At 38.8% G+C, this 19,782-nt stretch overlaps 1 protein-coding gene across 1 annotated transcript; it reads right to left on the reverse strand.

Moving 5' to 3' along the window:
* Nucleotides 1-9,040: 9,040 nt before the first annotated feature.
* LOC102859973 (sulfiredoxin-1-like) lies at nucleotides 9,041-18,086 on the reverse strand. Its single transcript, XM_006888372.1, has 3 exons — nucleotides 18,083-18,086; nucleotides 11,652-11,761; nucleotides 9,041-9,415 (listed from the first exon to the last, which is right to left on the reverse strand). The coding sequence occupies exons 1-3, from the start codon at nucleotides 18,084-18,086 to the stop codon at nucleotides 9,041-9,043; spliced, it is 489 nt and encodes a 162-aa protein (XP_006888434.1).
* Nucleotides 18,087-19,782: the final 1,696 nt, after the last annotated feature.

The following is a 19,782-nucleotide window of genomic DNA, read 5'->3' on the forward strand; positions in this document are numbered from 1 at the left end:
GAATGATCAATGTTAATTCACTGTTTTAAAATAACAAATGCTTCTTTTTAACCATAGCTAGAGCTAGCCTATTTTGTCTGAATGAAGATTTAGCATCAAACAATTGTCTTTTATAAGTGTGCAGAGAAACAGTATTCTTTTTGAGCAGTGCTTCTTTATATTCTGCAAATTAAAAATAGAAACCTTTCTTTTGAAAGGCTTTCATTTGGTATTTTAATTTGTTATCAGTCCTTTTTAAAATAAAGCCTTTAGTTTACTTTAGATAGATTTAGGATAATTTGCATTTATCCTGTAGCATCAAGAGTAAAAATAGAATACAGCTCAGGGAATTATTGGCTGGCTCTGCCTGAAGGACTTAACCCCTTATGTTATTTGACCTCAGGTACTGCTTCAAGATGGAAAAGCTGACAAGATTTGCACAAATCAGTTTATATGCAATTGTGATTGGACAAATTATAGGACAGAAAATTACTGGTTTACGATATGAACTTCAAGGAAGTCTTGAAATTCAGCATAAAAGCCAGCATGCCATATTTGCATTGCTTAGGTTTTTTTCTTTTTCAATTTGGAAAGTTAAGAAACAAATATTCTTACAGCTCTTTTGTTCCACCTGTAATGTGTTCAACAATATTTCCGAATAGATGAAAAATTTCTGTGTAAAATGATATGAAACATTTTATTCTTTTGAAAATTGTTTAACACAGCTAGTTTTAGAGGACAAAAGTAACAATTGATTTCCTTGATTTCAACATTTGAGTCTTAGTTGACTAAATGCGGACTATACTTCCTGGCTGTTGTAAAATTTTTGACAAGTCATGGTGAGTAGAACTACCTCAGGCCCTTCAGAGCAGTGGTAAAGTGTCTTACTTTTATTTGGAAAATAAAAATTCAATCCAAGTCTAAAGAAAAAGAAGTACTGAGAAATAGACCAAAGAGTTCATGAACTGTCATAAAGAGAACCATTTGCGTTTATAAAACGGTTTTGAGTGGTTGGAGGGATTTTTAAAAATCACACCACTTTTAGTCTGGATATTAGCCACTTTTCCAAAAGCACCCCTTTTAGAAAACCTAGTTTTGTGGTCTGTTATGCAGAAGATATTATCTGCTCTTCTGAGAACAGGTTCTGGAGAGCAGAAGGCATGACTGTTTTGTTTTAGTGGAGTCGTTGGTAGTGGTTGGTAATATGGGTAAAGAGACTGTCCTGGTACAGGGATAAAAGTACAATAAAGACACCACATAAAAACCTGTGTCAGCTGTTGGCCTGTCTGAACAAAAGCTGTTGTCCCATCTACAATGAATGGCTTCATCATGCCAGTGATTTATGTGTGTGTGTGTGTCTCAGTACTCTATAATTAAAAACTTGATTAAGGTTAATTATGGGTTCCCTTCACGGTGGTAAGGAAAGGGAAGCTGGATAAGCTTGTTGTTCTCGTTGAGGCTGAGCTGTTTCTCTTATTGTCATATGGCAATTAATTGTCAGTCTCTGTGCCTTCAGTCTTACACTCCCTGTGCTCAGATAGTTAAACGATGCTCACCTAAACAACCAACTAACACAAAACAGCTCTTACTGGGGGCTTAGGGAAGGAAAGGAAGAGAGATTTGTGTTTATTTTCATCTTATCACTGCATTTAAAGGGTTCATGAACATCTAGAAAATGTCATACATGGGGATAAAGGGGGGGAAACCACAACCTATAGCATTTTAATTGGAAATTAACTAGGGTTGTATTATACTACATTAAAATTAAGTTGTTGTTGTTAGGTGCTATCAAGTAGAGTATAATCAATAGTGATCTTCTGAACAAAGGATCTGAACCCTGTCCTGTTCTGTGTCATTCTCACCATCTTTGACATATGTGAGCCCGTTGCTGCAGTCACTGTGTTAGTTCATCTCGTTGACGGTCTTCCTCTTTTTCACTGACCCTCCACCTTTATAAACATGATGCACTTTTGTAAGGAACAGTCTCTCCTAGCAACATGCTTAAAGTATATGAGATGAGGCTTCACCATCCTGTCTCTCTGGCTGTACCTTCTCTAAGACATATTTGTTTATTCTTTTGGCAGTCCATAGGATATTCAGTGCTCTTCTCCAACACCAAAGGCAACAATTCTTCTTTCATTCTTAGTTATGTCCAGCCCTCAAATGCAGAGCAAGTGACTGGGAAGACCATGGCTTGCATTAGGTGCACCTTAGCCCTCAAACTGACATCAGTGCTCCTCAATAATTTGGAGAGGTTCCTGACTGCAGACTTTTCCAGTGCAATACATCTGTTGATCTCCTGCCCGCTGATACCAAAGGTGTTGATTGTGGATCCAAGTAAGTTATTGAGAGTTGCAATCTTTCCCCCATCTATTATGATGTTGTTGCCAGTGGTGAGAATTTTTGTTTTCTTGATGTTGAGACACAGTCCATCTTGAAGGTTGCAGTGCTTAACGTTCTGCAGCAAAGTGCTTCAAGTCCTCCTCACTTTCAGCATGCAAGGTTATGTCATCTGCATAACATAGATTTTTTATAATCTTCCAATCCTGATACCACATTCTTCTTCATAGAATCCAGCTTCTTGAATAAATTGTTCAGCATACAAGTTGAATACATATGGAAAAATGATACAGCCCCAATGTATACCTTAATTTTAAACCATGGTTTTAAATCACATTCCCCGTTCTCTGTTTGCACAACAGCCTATTGGTCTAGGTATAGATTTTGCATGAGCACAGGTGAGTGTTCTGGGATTCCCAGTCTTCTCAATGTTAGCCATAGCTTTCTATGATCTACACAATAAAATGCCTTTATAGTCAATAAAGCACAAATAGTCATTCTTCTGGAATTTTTTGCTTTCAGCCAGGATCCATTAGCAGCGATTCCCTGGGGCCGCAACCTCTTCTAAACTCAGTTTGAACATCTGGCAGTTCTCTGTGTACTGTTCTAGCCTAGATTTTTAATTATCTTCAACAGTGGTATTTCATGTGATATTAATGATATTTTCTTGTAATTTCTATATTATGTTGGGTAACATTTCCTGGGAATGGGAATAAATATAGATCTATTGCAATCACTTGGTTAGTCAGCTATTATCCAAATTTCATGGCATAGACTGGTGAATATGTTCTGGGCTGCCTCTGTTAGTTGAAAATTATCAACTTGTGTCCCATCAATTCCTGGAACCTTATATTTTGCAGAGGCCTTCGGTCCAGCTTAATTTTTTTCCTTTATTACCATTGGCTCTTGATCATGAGGTACTTCCTGAAATATTTCATAGTCAGTCAATTCTTTTTGCAATAGTGATTCTGTGTATTCCCTCCATTTTTTTAATGCTTCCTGATCATTCAATATTTTGTCCATAGTATCTTTAAGTATTGAAACTTGAGGTCTGGATTTGTTTTTCTGTTCTTTCAGCTTGAGAAAGTGAGTTCTCTTTTTGTTCTTCAATTCAGGTCTCTGCACATCTTGGTGTAATACTTCTGTCTTCTCAAGCTGCCATTTGAAATCTTCTTTCAACTCTTTTACTTTAGTATCTCTTCCCGTTGTTTTTGCTTCTCAATGCTCTTGTGCAATTTTCAGGGTCTCTTCTGACATCCATTTTAATTTTTTCTTTCTTTGTAGTGACCTTTTCCTTTCTTCGTGGATGAAAACCTTGATGTCATCCCACAATTCCTCTGACCTTCGATCACTGTTCAATGTTTCAAACCTATTCTGTAAATGATTTTTAAATTCAGGTAGAATAGACTCAAAATCATATCTTGGTTCTCATGGACTTCTTTTCATTTTCTTCAGCCTCAATTTGATCTTGCACATGAGTAATCGGTGGTCTATTCCACAGTCTGTATCTGGTCTGGTTTTGACTGCTGATACTAAGCATCTCCATTACTTCTTTACACAGATATGTTGTTGTTGTGTGTTGTTAAGTCACAACTGACTCGTAGCTGACCCTCCAGTGGGTATTCAGAGGAAGTATATTACATGGGAGGAGAATGCCAATTTTTCTTTCACAGAGACGCTGGTGCAATTGAACTACATGCCTTTGGGATTGTAGCACAGCTTATTACTAGGCCACCAAAGTTCTCTATTAACAAATGTTAGCCAGTCTATTTCTGTATAATCAGTCCTGTGAAGTCCATATGGACAGTCACTGTTTATGTATTGTTAAAAAATGTATTTGTGATTAATAAATCATTAATTGTACAAAATTATATCCTATGTTCTCCAGCCTCATTTTGGTTACCACATCCATATTTCCCTTGTTTCCAACTTTTGCATTCCATTCACCAATTATTATTAATGCATGTGAGTTTCCTGTTTAATCAATTTCAGACTGAAAAAATTGGTAGAAGTCATAAATTGTTTCTGAATTTAGTATTTTGTGTGTATATTTGGATTAGACAATTGTATGCTCTATTATGCCAAGAATGACAAATTGAAGAATAGTGTTGCATTCAAGATCTCTCCTAAAGTAAAATACTGTGACAGGATACTCTACAAGGAAGACTTATGAATCTATTACTCAAATATACACACCAGCCACTAAAGCCAACGATGAAGAAATTGAAGACTTCTATGTAATTTTAAGCATCAGCAACAGAAGGAAGCATTTTCAACTCTGCCTCCACTTAAGACATCAGCCAGACATTTGTGGCTTCAGGGCTTAGAGCAAGCAAGCACTAGCAATAGAAGGAGGCATTTTTGACCCACCTTCACTACAAGTTCAGAGCACCAGCATCTCGGATCCAGCTGAGGCATCACCCTCACTTGGGACATTATCCTGTTGTGCCAACCTTGTGCTTCAGCTGGAAGACTCCAGCATGCAACCATGGCCACATCCTGTCACACTGCCACTGACTTCAGATGGGCCCTACACCATGATTTTCATATGCCTGATTTTCTTTCTGAGCAGACAAAATAAGCCACATGAAGACAGAGCAGGAGCAGGAGCTCAGAGACAAGCACCTTCCTCCAGAACCACCAGACAGAAAGCCTTCCCCTAGAGTGGGGGGCCTGGGATTTGAACTTGGATCCTCCTAAACTGTGAGACTTATTGGTCAGTTTGTTTTAATGTGAAATTACCTACTTACTACTTACTTTATGGCTTAAGTATATGTGTATTCCTGCTTGTTTATTATTATTCTACTTGTACAGCACTTGTCTGTCAGTTTGCTGTACTGACATTACTTGTGGGTTGCTGTGATGCTAAAAGCTGTGCCACTTGTGGGTCAAATGTCAAAAGGGTCACTCTTGGTTGACAGGTTTTAGTAGAGCTCTCACATTGAGACAGACTAGGAAGCAGGATTAGCCACCCACTTCTTAAATAGTAGGCTACTGAACACTTATAGACAGAGAGAAACATGGAAAGTTATAGTATTAGGAGTAGAGCCCAGATTGAAAATCAATCAAAATGAGGAGAAACAGCTGCAAACATCCTTTAATAGTGGGAACATGGGATATACAAAGTATGAATGTTGAAAAACTAGTTGTGAAAAATGAAATGGAACACATGAACATCAACATTCTAGGCAATAATGAGATGAGATGGACTGTCTTTGGCCACTTTGCTGGGAATGAAAGACAGAAGAAGAATGGTGTTGCATTCATGTGTTAAAAGACTGTTTCAAATTCTGTCCTGACGTACAATGTTGTGAGTGATAGGATATTATTCATATGAATACAAGGAAAACCTGTTAATAGGACTATTATTCAAATATACACACCAACAGCTAAAGGCAAAGAGGAAAAAATTGAAGATTTTTACCAAATTTTATAGTCCAAAATTGACCAAACATGCACTCAAGATTCATTAATGGTAATTGGTGAGTTCAATGTAAAAGTTGGGAACCGTTAAGAAGGCATAATAGTCAGAAAGTATGGGCTTGGTGACAGAAATGAGGCCAGAAATAGAATAATCTAATTCATTGGCCTAGTGGCAAGAAGCTGCCCTGCAAACTTAAAGGCACACAGTTCAAGGCCACTATCTACTCCACAGGAGATGGATGGATAATCTCCTTCCATCTGATTAACTGCCTCTGAAAACCCACTGGAGGGTCAGCTATGGGTTGGTTCTGACTCTACAGTACACAACAACAACAATACCTTTTAAAAAAACAAACCTTACAGATGGCAACTTTACACATGGACCTCACCAGATGGACTTCAGAGGAATCAGACTGACTACATCTGTGGAAAGAATCTTTGAAGAAGCTCAATATCAGGAGTCAGAACCAGACCAGATGCTAACTCTGAAACAGACCATCAATTACTTATGTGTTAAGTCCATATTGAAATTGAAGAAAATGAAAACAGTTCACAAGAACTAAAATACGACCTTGAATCTATCTCATCTAAATTTTAAAACTTTCTGAAGAATATATTTGAAATACTAAATACTAATCATCAAAGACCAGATGAGTTGTGGGATGACATCAAAGATAAGATACATGAAGAAAGTAAAAAAATATTAGAAAGACAAGGGAAAGAAAAGATCAACATAGATGTCAGAAGAGATCCTGAAAATTTCACCAGACATTTGGCTTTGGTGGTTTTCCCCCATGAGAATCTGGTACCTCTAAGGTTGTTGTAATTTCTCTTTTGGTTTTGTAAAACACAGGTGTGTGTGTGTGTGTGTGTGTGTGTGTGTGTGTTAAGTGCCATCAGGTAGCTTGCAACTCATAGCAATCCTATGTACAACAGCTCTGAACTCTGCTCTACCCAGAGCCAACCTTATCATCTCCAACACACCCACTTCCATTACACCAGTCACTGAGTCAATCCATCTCTTTGAGGGTCTTCCTTTCTTGTACTGTCCCTTCACCCTCCCACGCATGATGTTCCTCCCCAAGGACTGGTCTCTCTTTTCAACATGTCCAAAATATGTCAGATGGAGCTTCAGAATCCTTGCCTCCAAGGAGCAACCTAGTTTCACCCTCTCCAGGACAAATCTATTTGTTCTCCTAGCAGTCAGTCTATGGTACATTCAATACTCTTCTCCAGCACCACAACACAAAGGCATCAATTCTCCTTCTTTCACCCCTAGTCATTGTCCAACTTTCTGATGCATAGCAAGTAATTGTGAAGACCATGGCCTGGAACAGGTGCACCTTTGACTGCAGACTTACATTGTTGCTCCTCAGTACTCTGGAGAGGTACTTGACAGCAGATTTTCCCAATGCAATTAATCTTTTGATTTCCTGGCTGCTGGTACGAAGAGTGATTATGGAGCATGCTGCCATTTGGCCCAGCTGTGAGAATCTTTGTTTTCTTGCAGTTGAGCTTCAATCCATATTGAAGGCTGCAGTCCTTGACCTTCTGCAGCAAATGCCTCAGATCCTCTTCACTTTCAGCAAACGAGGTTGTGTCAACTGCTTAATGTAGGTTGTTTATGAGTCTTCCTCTGATCCTTTTACCACATTCCTCCTCATAAAGCCCAGCCTCCAGAATGATCTGTTCTACATATAGATTGAAAAATATATGAATATAGGATGCATCCCTGGTGTATACCTTTCCTGGTTTTGAACCATGCAGTGTTCCCTTGCTCTGTTTGACAGCTGTCTTCTGGTTAAGTATAGGTTTCACATAAGCACAATCAAGTGTTTTGGGATTCCCATTCTTCTCAGAGTTAACCACAGTTTGTTGTGATCCACACAGTCCAATGCCTTTGCATAGTTCAATGAAACATAGATAGACATTCCTCTGGTATGCTCTACTTTCAGCCACGATCCCTTTAACATTAGCTATAATATCCTTAATACTATGGCCTCTTCTAAACCCAACTTGCATATGTGGCAGTTCTCTGTTAGTGTGCTGTTCTAGTTAGTTTTAGATACTTTTCAGCAGGATCTTGTTTGCATGTGATATTAATGATATTGTTTGATAATTTCCACACTCTGTTGGGCCACCTTTTTTGGAATGGGAACAAATATCATTCCCTTCCAGTCAGTTGGCCAGGTGGTTGCCTTCCAGATTTCTTGGCACAATTTGGTGAGAGCATCCAGTGCAGCATCTGTTTGTTTAAATATGTCAATTGGTATGCTGTCTATTCCTGGGTTCTTTTTTTTTTTTGCCAATTTCTTCAGAGCAGCTTGAATTTCCTCCTTCATCATAACAGAAATATATATGTTTTTATTGTGATTTTATTGAAATTTTACAGAAAGAATGAGTTTTCATTAATTCATTAATACACATTTTCTTCTTTCTCCTTCCTCCAAGTCACCTTGTAATGCATGTCTTGTTCCAGATTGTTAATTGTCATAAATAAAATATCTAGTCCTCCATTCCTTTCATATAGTCCTTCCCTTCACTTAGCCTCTCCTAACAACATGCCCAAAATATCCTCCACCATTTTTGCCTCCAAGAAACACTCTGGTTACACTTTCTCCTAGACATATGATTGTTCTTTTTGCAGTCCATGGAATATTCAGCTCTCTTCTCCAACACCACAGTTCAAATACATAGATTCTCCTTTCATCATCCATATTCTTTGTCCAGCTCTCAGATGCATAGCAGATGATTGGAAAGACGACTTGAACCAGGCATATTTTAGTGTTTAAACAGATATCATTGCTCTTCAGAACTTTGGAAAAATCCTTGACAGCCAGTGTTCCCAATGTTATAAATCTCCTGATTTTTTTTCTTTCTTTATTTATTGAGATCTGAGTGTTTACAAGGCAAATTAGTTCTCCATTCAGCCATTCATACACCTTTTGTTTTAGAACATGAATTACTATACCCCCAATGCAATCACATTCTTCTCACTTCCTCTCCATCAGTCTCATTTCCATATCTTTCTATCCCCCTTGATTCATTAAATACGCTTTTATCTTGGGATATCTTGGGTTTTCAGAAGAGGACACACGCTTGTCTCACCAAGGAGAGATGGACAATCAAATACTTTGACTGGAGTGGACTCAGCATTTGGGGAGACCTGTCCACTGCACTGTACCTCTTCTCCCACATCTTGAGAACCAGTATGCTGTCTTGGTGCGTGGCCTTGCCAGAGGGAGGCCAGATATGCGTTCTGGGTTCTCACAGGCTGTGAGCGGTGCCGTGGAGGCTGCTATTCTAAGTCTGCCGTGGAGACGCCCAGGTACTCCCTCAGGTCCGACAGCGTGGACTGGACAAGCTTGGCAGGGATGGTCTCTCGCTGCAGTTGGCTGTAGGCTGCGTAGCGGTGGCAGCCCCCAAAGGAGTAGAAGTAGTCACCACCTTGAGCCCCTTTGATCCAGAGGACGTCAATGGGGGGCACACTGTCGGGGTCCTCCCGGATCGTGTCCACCAGGCTCTGCACCTTGACCGGGTCCAGCACCGACGGCAGGGGCCGGATGAGCACTTTGAGCGGCACGTTGTGCACCGCGGTGATGCAGCCCGAGTGGATGCTGCCGCCCTGAGCGCCGCCGCCGGCCCCGGGCCCCCAAATCTCCTGATTTCTTGACTGCTAATACCAAGAATGTTGACTGTGGATCCAAGCAAGATGGAAAAGTTGACAATTTAAATATTTTCGCATTTATCATGATTTATCAGGATTCTTGTTTTCTTTATGTTGTGATGTAATTAATATTGAAGGCTGCAATCCTTGATTTTCCATTCTTCATTGATGGCATTGGAAAAAAAAAATAAGGCCCCATGAATGACTGGGATACCAACTGACATGTTCCAAAGAGAGAAACAGCTCTGAAGGTGCTCACCAATTTGTGCCAGGACATTTGGAAGACAGTTACCAGGCCATACAACAGAATGTGGAAATTATTAAACAATATCATTAATATCACATGTAAGCAATTATTGCTTAATATCATCTAAAAATGGCTAGAACAGAGAGTTGCCACAAGTTCAGACTGGGTTTAGAAAAGGCCATGGCACCAGGGATATCACTGCCGATGTCAAAATGATCTTGGTAGAAAGCAGAGAATACCAGGAAAATGTCTATTTGTGCTTTATTGATTATGTAAAGCCATTTTACTGTGTGGGTCATAACAACTATGGCTAACTTTGAGAAGAATGGAAATTCTAGAACACTTAATTATGCTCATATAAAATCTTTATCTAGACCAAGAAACTGAACAAAGCAAGGAGATATTGCATGGTTTAAAATTGGGAAAAGAGGGTATCAAGGCTGTATTCTTTCTCCATACTTATTCAGTCTGTAAGCTGAGAAAGAAATTAGAGAAGTTGTACTTCATGAAGAAGAGTATGGCATCAGGAGTGGAGGAAGACTCATCAACAACTTGCATTATGCCAATAACACAATCTTTCTTGTTAAAAGTGAAGATCTGAGTAGTAGAATAGCTGGTTTGATTATTATTTCTATTTCCAACTGTTTGAGAAAGCAGCAAACTGCCTTCCCCAGTGGTTGCACCATTTTACATTCCCACCAGCAGTATATGAGAGTTCTAATCTCTCCACATCCTCACCAGCTTTTGTTGTTTGTTGTCCTGTCAAACTTTGCTGTTGTTGCTGGGGTGAGATGATATCTCATTATTGTTTCAATTTGCATTTCTCTACTATCTAGAGATTTCTTCATGTGCTTTTTAGTCATCCGATCTTCTTTGGTAATGTATCTATTGTTCTGTTAAACTCTTGAGATTTTATCAGTTCTGGATAAATTTGACATTTCTATATTTCACATTAGTGTTACTTAGAATCTCTCATTGGCACAATTTTGGGTTTTAATGTCACAAAGATGATCTTATCCACCCATGACTCTGGCACATAGTGAACTTTTTGCTGCTTTCCTTAAGCCATTGTATGGAATTCTTTGTAGTGTACATTCATGGACCTAGCTGTAACTGGAAAAACAAGGTTTTGCCACCTACTGCTGGAACAAACAAATGAGTAAGAAGGAGAAAAACCACAAGATTATACATACACATGAACCAAGTGTATAAAGGAGACAAGGAAGTATAAGCGTCTCCCCACGTGTCAGCAAGGGGAGGTTCTGGGTGGATATTTGTATGCTAAGAATATAGGGAATTGCTCATGTTTACTCAGTCTTTTTAGGAAGATATTTAACTCATTGTCCTCTAGTCAGAGCAACTATAGCTTGACCCTCCATCGGTTTCCGTGGCTACACGGGAGGAGAATGCCCATCTTTTTCCCTTGGAGCCACCGCTGCATTCAAACTGGCAGAGAGGTTCAGCCTCTCTGGGTTAGTATCACAACTCCTTACCTATGAGGTCACCAGAGACTCCTTAGGAGGGAGCATTTTTAAAAACTTGTTGCCATAAAGTTGTAACTGATTCATAGCTGACAGTCCAGCAAATTTTCTGAGGGTGCAAATTGTATGGGAAGAGACTGTTTTTCTCCTATTGAGCACCTGGTAACTTCGAACTGGAGAGCACAGCCTTTGGATTAGCAGTGCAGCTCCCGACTGACTGTGCCACTGTTGTCTAATGTTGTAGAATCAACTATGACTCATAGTGACCCGATGAACAGCAGATTGGAACCTTGCCCTATGCTGAGTCCTCCTTGCAATCTCCAGCAATATAGATAGAGCTCATTGTCATAATCACTCTGTCCATCCATCTTATTGAGGATGTTTTTCTTTCTCTCTGACCTTCGACCTCTGCCACTAGAGCTCCCTTTAAGAAGGAAACACAAAGTTTAATAAAAATTGAGAGATTACGCAAATTAGTAGGCACACACACCTGGTCTCCAAGAAGGCGTCTTACCAATGGATGTGTCATCATCACAAGACCCTGCAGGTTTCCCTCTTTCAAGGTGGAGCTGATCTGGTTTGGTGCTTTGTCACCACAGAACACGGCTCTTTCACGGTTTCCTTCTAGAAGGTCACACAGTGGTCACTCACGGCATCTGAAAGTTCTTGGCAGAGTTAAAGGCTGTTAAGAGGGAACACCTGGGTTTACTCAGACTAATCAGGTAGGGCAAGTTTTGGGGCATTTTGATGCCTGCATTAGCTGAATGCTTGCCCTTTTGGTCTGCACTATCTTAGGGGAAAAGACTTTGATCCAGAATATTATGTAAAGTTGTTGGTAAGTGCTATTGAGACTACTATGACTCACAGTGACCCTATGAACAACAGATCTGAATCTCGCCCTAACCTGTACCATCTTCACCATCTCTAATAAATTTGAGCCCATTCTTACAGTCACTGCGCCAATCATCTTATTGAAATGTTCCTCTCTTTCCCTAATCCTTCACCTTTCTCAGTATGATGGTTTTTGTTTTGTTTTGCAAAGAACTAGTCCCTCTGATAATATGCTCCAAGTATGTGAGATGAAATTTCACCATCTTTGCCTCTAAAGAGCACTGTGGTTACACTTTCTCTGAGACAGAATTGCTTGTTCTTCTGGGAGTCCATGAGATATTCAGTACTTTTCCCACACATCACGATTCAAGAGAATCAGTTTTCTTCTGTCTTCCTTATTTATTGTCCAACTTTCAGGTGCATAGTAAGTTATTGAAAAGACCATGACTTGAATGAGGAACACCTTACTCTTTAAACTGACATCCTTACTCGTTTCCTAATGTGTCTTTTGATGTTTGACCTGCATTACCATGTGTGTTGATCATAGATTTAGGTAAGATAAAATCTTTAACAACTTCAATCTTTTCTATATATCTCATGATGTTGCCTATTGTTCCAGTGCTGAAGAATATTTTCTTAATACTGAGGTATAATACATAGATAAGGCTGTAGTAGTTGATCTTCTGCAGCAACTGTTTCAAGTCCTCTTCACTTTTTTGCAGTTTGTCATCTGCATAATGCAGATTGTTGATGAGCCTTCCTCCATTCCTGAAGCCACATCTTTCTTCTTAGAGTCCAACTTCTCAAATTATTTATTCAGCATAAAGATTGACTAGGTATGGGAAAAGGATATGACTCAGATACAGACCTCGCAGTGTTCCCTTGTTCTCTTCAGACAACAGCCACTTGGTCTATATATTGGTTTCACATGTGTTACTGTTGCTGTTGTGTATCATCAAATCAGAACTGACTTATAACTGACCCTCCTGTGGGTTTTCAGAGGCAGTTAATCGCAGGAGAGAAGATTGACCCTTCTCCCACGGAACAGCTGGTGGATTTGAAGTATGCAGCTTTGAGTTGGCAGGACATTTCCTTACCACTAGGCCATTAGAGCATCTCAGGTTCCACATGAGCACAATTAAATGTTCTGGGCTTCCCATACTTCTCTATGTTATCCATTATCTGTTATGATGTACACAGTCAAATGCCTTTGTATAGTCAATAAAACACAAATATCTTTCTGACATTCTTTGTTTTCAGCCAAAATCCATCTAATATCAGCAATGATATCCCTAGTTCTCTTCTGAATCCAGCTTGAAATTCTGGAAACTTCCTGTTGATGTACCATTCTAGTAATTTTAAAATAATCTTCAGCAAGATTTAAAATGTATTTAATAGTTTTTGGTCTTTAATTTTTTAAAAAAGAATTTTATTTTATATTGGTTTGTTTACAAGGCTCATGTGCATTGTGTTTCACACTATCTTTCATTCAAATTGTGTTTCATATAATCATTCACATTCATTATGCTTTATAAAACTAATCACATATGTGTAATATTAATAATACTGCTCATTTTCACATCCTGTTCAACTACCTATATTTGAAATAAGAACAAATACCGATCTCTTCTAGTCATTTGGCCAAATAGCTATCTTCAAAATTTCTTGGGATAGGTCAGTGAGCATATACAAGGTTATGCCTGTTATTTGAAACATGTCCATTGGTATCCCATCAATTCCTGGGGCCTTATTTTTTGTCAATACTTTTAGTGCAGCTTGAATTTCTTTATTCACTACCATTGTTCTTGATCATTTGCAATTTCTTGAAATGTCTCAGTGTCAACCAGCTCTTTTTGGTACAGTATCTACTCTGTGTATTCTGTTTTTTTTAATGCTTCCTGAATCATTCAAAGCAGCCCAAATGACCATCAACAAGTGAACAGATTGAGAAATTGTACATTCACACAATGGAATACTATGCAGCACTAAGAAGAATAATTTTGAAAAATACTATATTACTTGGGAAAGTCTAGAGAACATTTTGCTGAGTGAACTATCTCAGTTATATGAGGCCAAATGCATAAAGCCACTATTGTGAAAATAGGAAGATAACTGGTAAGACTTGTATAAATTTTCAAAGAGGAAAGGAGAGAAGGTCGCAGGAAAAAGGGGAGGGGAAATCTTTGGAATAGCAGTGATTAGTGGTTGGAGTGAGAGTGAAGTAATGGGAATAGTTCAATGGGAGCTTGAAAGATGGGGTGATAATATAGAGTAATAGTAATTAGTTTATATAACATATAATACATACCAATGATTGCATAAAATACAAAGCACATGTACAAAACATTTGTCAGAATGATTGTATGCAAACCAGTACAAACTTTAAATAGAAATCACTATGAGAAATTTTAAAAATGTTTATTTAAAAAAATATTTGGCCCATAGAATCCTTTAGGATGGCAACTTGATACTTGAACTAAGTTTTTTAGTTTTTTTTTCATTCTTTCAGCTTAAGAAATTCCAAGTGTATTCTTCTCTTCTGATTTTCTAACTCCAGCTCCCTACACATCTCATTGTAACACTTGTGAAAAAGACTGTCCGTCTTTCTCCGTAGGGGAAGCTGGTAGATTGGAACCACCAGAGAAGTGCAGCCTGTGAATTTGCAGCACAACTCACTATGGACTTCACCACCAGAGCTCTTTATGCAGACTTGTTGTTGTTGTGTGCCATTGAGTCAGAACTGACTCATAGCTGACCCTTCAGCAAGTTTTCAGAGGCAGTGAATCTCAAAAGAGGAGATTGTTCCTCCTTCTGAGAAGCCGTTGGTGGATTAGAACTGCGTGCCCTGGGATTGCAGCACAGCTTCTTACCACTAAGACACCATAGCTCCTTGCTTAGATTTAGCCATGGGCACACCAGAGGTCAGTTGAGTTAAATATATAACTAAACTGAATTCGTAAAAGAACCCAAACTTCCGTAATCTTGATCCCAGAAGAACTGGCTGATGCTCATCTAACACCACTAGAATATTCCTAAAGGGATCACATGAGAAGATTGATCCTAGATCCAGTTGGACAAAATGTGGTGCAAACAAACAAAAACACTAAAACAAAATGCCAGGCTCATTGGTCTAATGGAGACATGTGGAACCCCTGAGGGCATGGCCTTCAAAACTAAAACAAAACTTACTCTTGAAGCTCAACTTTTAGCCCAATAGACAGATTTGTAAGATGACCGATAACACCAGAGAGGCACTAACTCTCTAAAATGTTGTTGTTGTTGTTAGGTGTCATCAAGTCCACTCTGACTCAAAGAGACTCAATCTGCAACACGTTTGAACCTTCCCTTACTTATCCAGCACCATTGTCATGACTCTGCCATGCTTGAGTCCATTGTTCCAGTCATTGTGTCTATCCCTTTTGTTGCGGATCTTCCTCTAACTTTCCCAGCAGGATGTCTTTTTCCAAGAACTGATCCCTCCTGACAAATTTATGACTTCTTATAATAACCCTCATATAAAGTAAAAAGAGTAGTGTCTGCCAATTGATAAAGCCTTGAAAACAGTAGGATGAGGTTGGGGGTGGGTAGGATAGAAAGATTCATGGAAATTAGAAGCACCAATGAACACCGGGAACTACCGACAAAGAAGGACTCAGCATGGCAGGACCTTGACTGGACTTTCAGCCTCTGGAACAGTGGGAAGACACTTTCATCCTTTACACCCCCTGCCTTTGGTACATTTCAGCAGCACTTGTGAATCTAACACTATTCAGTCTCTACACAAGGAGAACTGCCTAGAGGACCCTTTGGGGAAAGTGGAGAGCAGGGCAAGATGGTGAGGCGATTACAGAAATGTCAGAAGTGGAGGACTTAACAAACAGGGTTATAATGTTTTATAGTGACGCAGACTCTAAGTCCAAACTTGGAGCACCAGAATGTGATTACATTCTGAGTTTATAATTAATATTTTAAAAACAAAATTTATGTGAATGATTGAATTAAAAACCAATTTGCTTTGCAAACTTTCACTCAAATCACAATTTTAAAAGAACGTCTAAAAATCTCCAAAACAAGTGTTTACAAAATGATGGGAACAGAATGATGGGCAGTCTCTTCCTGTATGATTATCTACTTCTGAAATCCCACTGGACGTTCAGCTATGGGTCAGTTCTGACTCAACAATGACAATTGGCCAAATTTGGTAATTTGAATTGAAAACAAGTTACATAGATAACATATAAAACATTGAGTAAAATTAAAATCCATATTTAAAAATTCAAGCAGCACATGATAATATAAACTTAAATGAAATAAATAGGAGAGAATACTCAGATGATAGAACGCTAACTCATAAATGTAAAAAGAATGTTAGAATTAGAAAATCAATGGATGCTAGAACTAGAAGGTGAAAGTTGAATGGGGAATATTACATTTATGATTTCAAAGTATCTCCCCACAAATTACTTATCTGCTACAGAGAGGAAAATGATAACTTTACAGCTGAGAAACCTAATGTACACCACCTTAACCAGTGATTAAAGCTGGCATCACTGAGATTGAGACAAACCAACATTATGTGCCTCCTGGCATGATGCAACGAGGAGACCCCATTAGTTTTGTGGCATTCCTGTGGAAAAGGCACGATCTTAGCCCAATTATAAGGATACATCAGATAATCCAAGTTGAGAGCTATTTTACAAAATATTAAATCTACAGTCCTCAAAACTGACACAGACAAAAACAGCCGAGGAACTCTTCCAGATTAAAGGAGACTACAGAAACAAAGAATTCTCCTCTTATTTACTTTGAGCACGTCATCAGGATGAACACTTGGAGAAAGATAACATGCTTAAAAGAAGGTCAGCAAAAGAAGGGGGACCTTCTCAGTGAGCTGCATGTGGCTGCAACAGTGTGCTCAAGGACAGAGGCGATTCTCAAGCGTGAATGGCTTAAGACAGGATTTGCTATGTGTCAAACTTACTCAGTGCACCTCAAAACAGCTAGATAGAATATGGGCTTGATCCTGAAAAAAGGAAAAGTAGATGTTCTTGTTAGGACATACACACTAAAGCTTTAAAAGAAAGGGGTGTAATGTCTGCAACTTAATTTCAAATAGTTCGGTATGTATGGAGAAAAAGAAAGAAGGAGGCAGAGAAACAGAAAGATTGAATAACTATGCTGGAGCAAAGTGTATTTGGTAAAGCAGATTAAAGGGCATAGTTGTGCAATTTTCTTTAAGTTTAAAGTTACGTCAAAAACTATCCCCCTAAAACACATTGAAATGATATAGTTGATCTTAGAGTTTGGTTCAAGTTTGATTCTGCAGATGGATATAAGGGAGAAGTAGACAGGAAACCAATTACATCTAGATTTTATAGATATCCACAAAAAGCCTTATAATCATAGACTTGATCTTAGAGCTTGAGTTCTGGTTGGTTCTGCAGATGGTTATAAGGAGGAGATAAAAATGGAACCAGGTGAGTCACTTTAGGGTTTAGTAGAAAACTCTACCAATTGCATGATATTGTTAGGTTGCCTTTAAGAAGATTATCTCTGATTCCAGTAATAAAATGATTTTGAGTGAGGATGTGTAGCAAATATATAGGATCACCACATTTATATAACTAAAATGAAGTTCAGCAGAAATAAAGGGGCCAGATAGTTTGTCATACTTTTTGGACTTTATTAAGACCGTCCAAGAGATAATAGATGTCACCAATAATATGGACAGGGTAGTAAGAGTTTTGGAAGCAGAAGTGGCATCCACTTCCTAAACAACATGCCTCTGGGAACTCTATGAATTCTGATAAATGTCGATAATTATAGAAAGGCTTCAGGCCTATTTGTTCATAGGGTCATTCTATGAGTCGTTCTCGACTCAAAGGCAATCAACAACAACAACAAACAATAACAGTTCTTACTGTTCTAGGCTCCATGGGCCATTTCCTCCCTTTAAGATGTACAGCCTTGGAAACTCAATAGAGGGTCATTCTGAGTTAGAATCGACTCAACAGAAATTTGAGTTTCAGAAATTTGAGTTTTTGAAGATAGATGCTACAAAGCAAGTGGGAAAGATCATGTTTTGGTGAGATTGCGGGGAAATCAGACACTTACCCATTACTGCAAAAACACAAAATGACGTGATTGCATTGGAACACAGTCTGGTAATAGCTTGAAAATTTACACACAAACATGTATACTAACTCCCTAAACATACACTAGTGACTAGTGATGAGTATTTGTTTTCTTTTTGGGATGAAGAAATGTTCTAAAACCAAACTTTTACAAAACTGTACAACTCTGTGAAATATACTAAAAGCCACTAACTGTACCCTTTAAATGAATGCAGTAGCATTACAGGAGCTGTGCTGCAATCCCAAAGCCACACAGTTCAAATCCACCAGCTACTCTGCAGGAGAAGGATGGGCAATCTCCCCTGGTGCTATTAACTGCCTCTGAAACCCCATTGGAGGGTCAGCTAGAGGTCCGTTTCTACTTGATGACACACAAGAACAAGAAGTAGCATTTGAATTCTATCTCAATAAACCCATAAAAATTCCCAAACAACTCCTATTTCCCACCCAAGACTTAGCTCATAACTGATGCTCTAGTTTGGAAAGGAAGAGAATCAGCAAAAGAGAGGAAGACCCTCGTCAAGACGGACTGTTACAGTGATTGCAGCAGTGGACTCAAGTGTGTCAGGGATGATGACAGAGTTCAGATCTGTTGCTCATAGCATCACTGTGAATTGTACTTGACTCAACAGCACTTAACAACAACAACAAGAAGCCAGCGGAGCTCCCTTAGAGCACAGAAGACTTCGATAATTAGTCGGTAAAGCCAGAGAAGCCCAATCGGAGCATAGTCCTGCACATTTTTTAGAATATTCCTGAACCACAGGTGTATTCAGAACTAGCCTGACTCTGATCTCCTGTTCTCTGGGTACAATTAGTAACAACACCCCTTCTACTCTGAGATGTGTCCCCCTTTTGGGCAAGAAATGACCTGCTGATGGAGGACAGGTATCCAGTAAGCAAACAAGAACGTCCTGATGGGCGATTTCCTCCCGTGCAACTTACCGCCTCTGAGAATCCTCTGAAGAGTCAGCTGTGAGTTGATTCTGACTTGGCCAGTACCCGATGACACTCATCTGTAGCAAACACTTCCATGTGGGGTGCACCATAGCTTGATGTGATGGAAAACATGTGAAATTATTAGCTACAGTTGAAGGAAAAGAATTTAAAAAATTAAATAAAAAAAAGAATATTCCAATGGGTATTTATGTAGACAAAAGACTTGCATACAATTGTTTGGACCAAACTCCATTTTAGCAAAGTATTGTTTTCAATACAGTTTTAATGTACACTGCATTTCCAGGAATTCAACTATTGGCTGAAACAGAAAAGCTTTCTCTTTAAAGCTTTGTTTTGTTGCACTTTTGAGAAAAACAGGTCACAAATCGCATCACCACTCGTGGTGTTTGTTTCCCCAATAAAAATATCTATATCTGTTTGTATTCACTCCCGGCCCATTCATGATGCAAACACCTGCTGGCAGACATGCCCAAGTATTTACATACTGAATCACATTTTCTTTTATATGAATCACTTTCTTTTTGTTTCTTCTTCCTATTATATGAAAGGCCATTACACCATGCGTCAGTCAGGGCTCGCCAGGTAAAAAGTGACTCACTATTTGCAGAGGGAAGAACAGATTTAAAGTAACCAAGAGTTTGGTGTCTTCATTTTCTAGGACTGTTAAAAAAAATACTACAAGGTGGATGCATTTATGGAATAGAAATTTATTTTCTTATG

This window comes from Elephantulus edwardii, unplaced genomic scaffold (genome assembly GCF_000299155.1).
Source record: "Elephantulus edwardii isolate Elephantulus edwardi_28Jun2011 unplaced genomic scaffold, EleEdw1.0 scaffold00066, whole genome shotgun sequence".
NCBI lineage: Eukaryota > Metazoa > Chordata > Mammalia > Macroscelidea > Macroscelididae > Elephantulus > Elephantulus edwardii.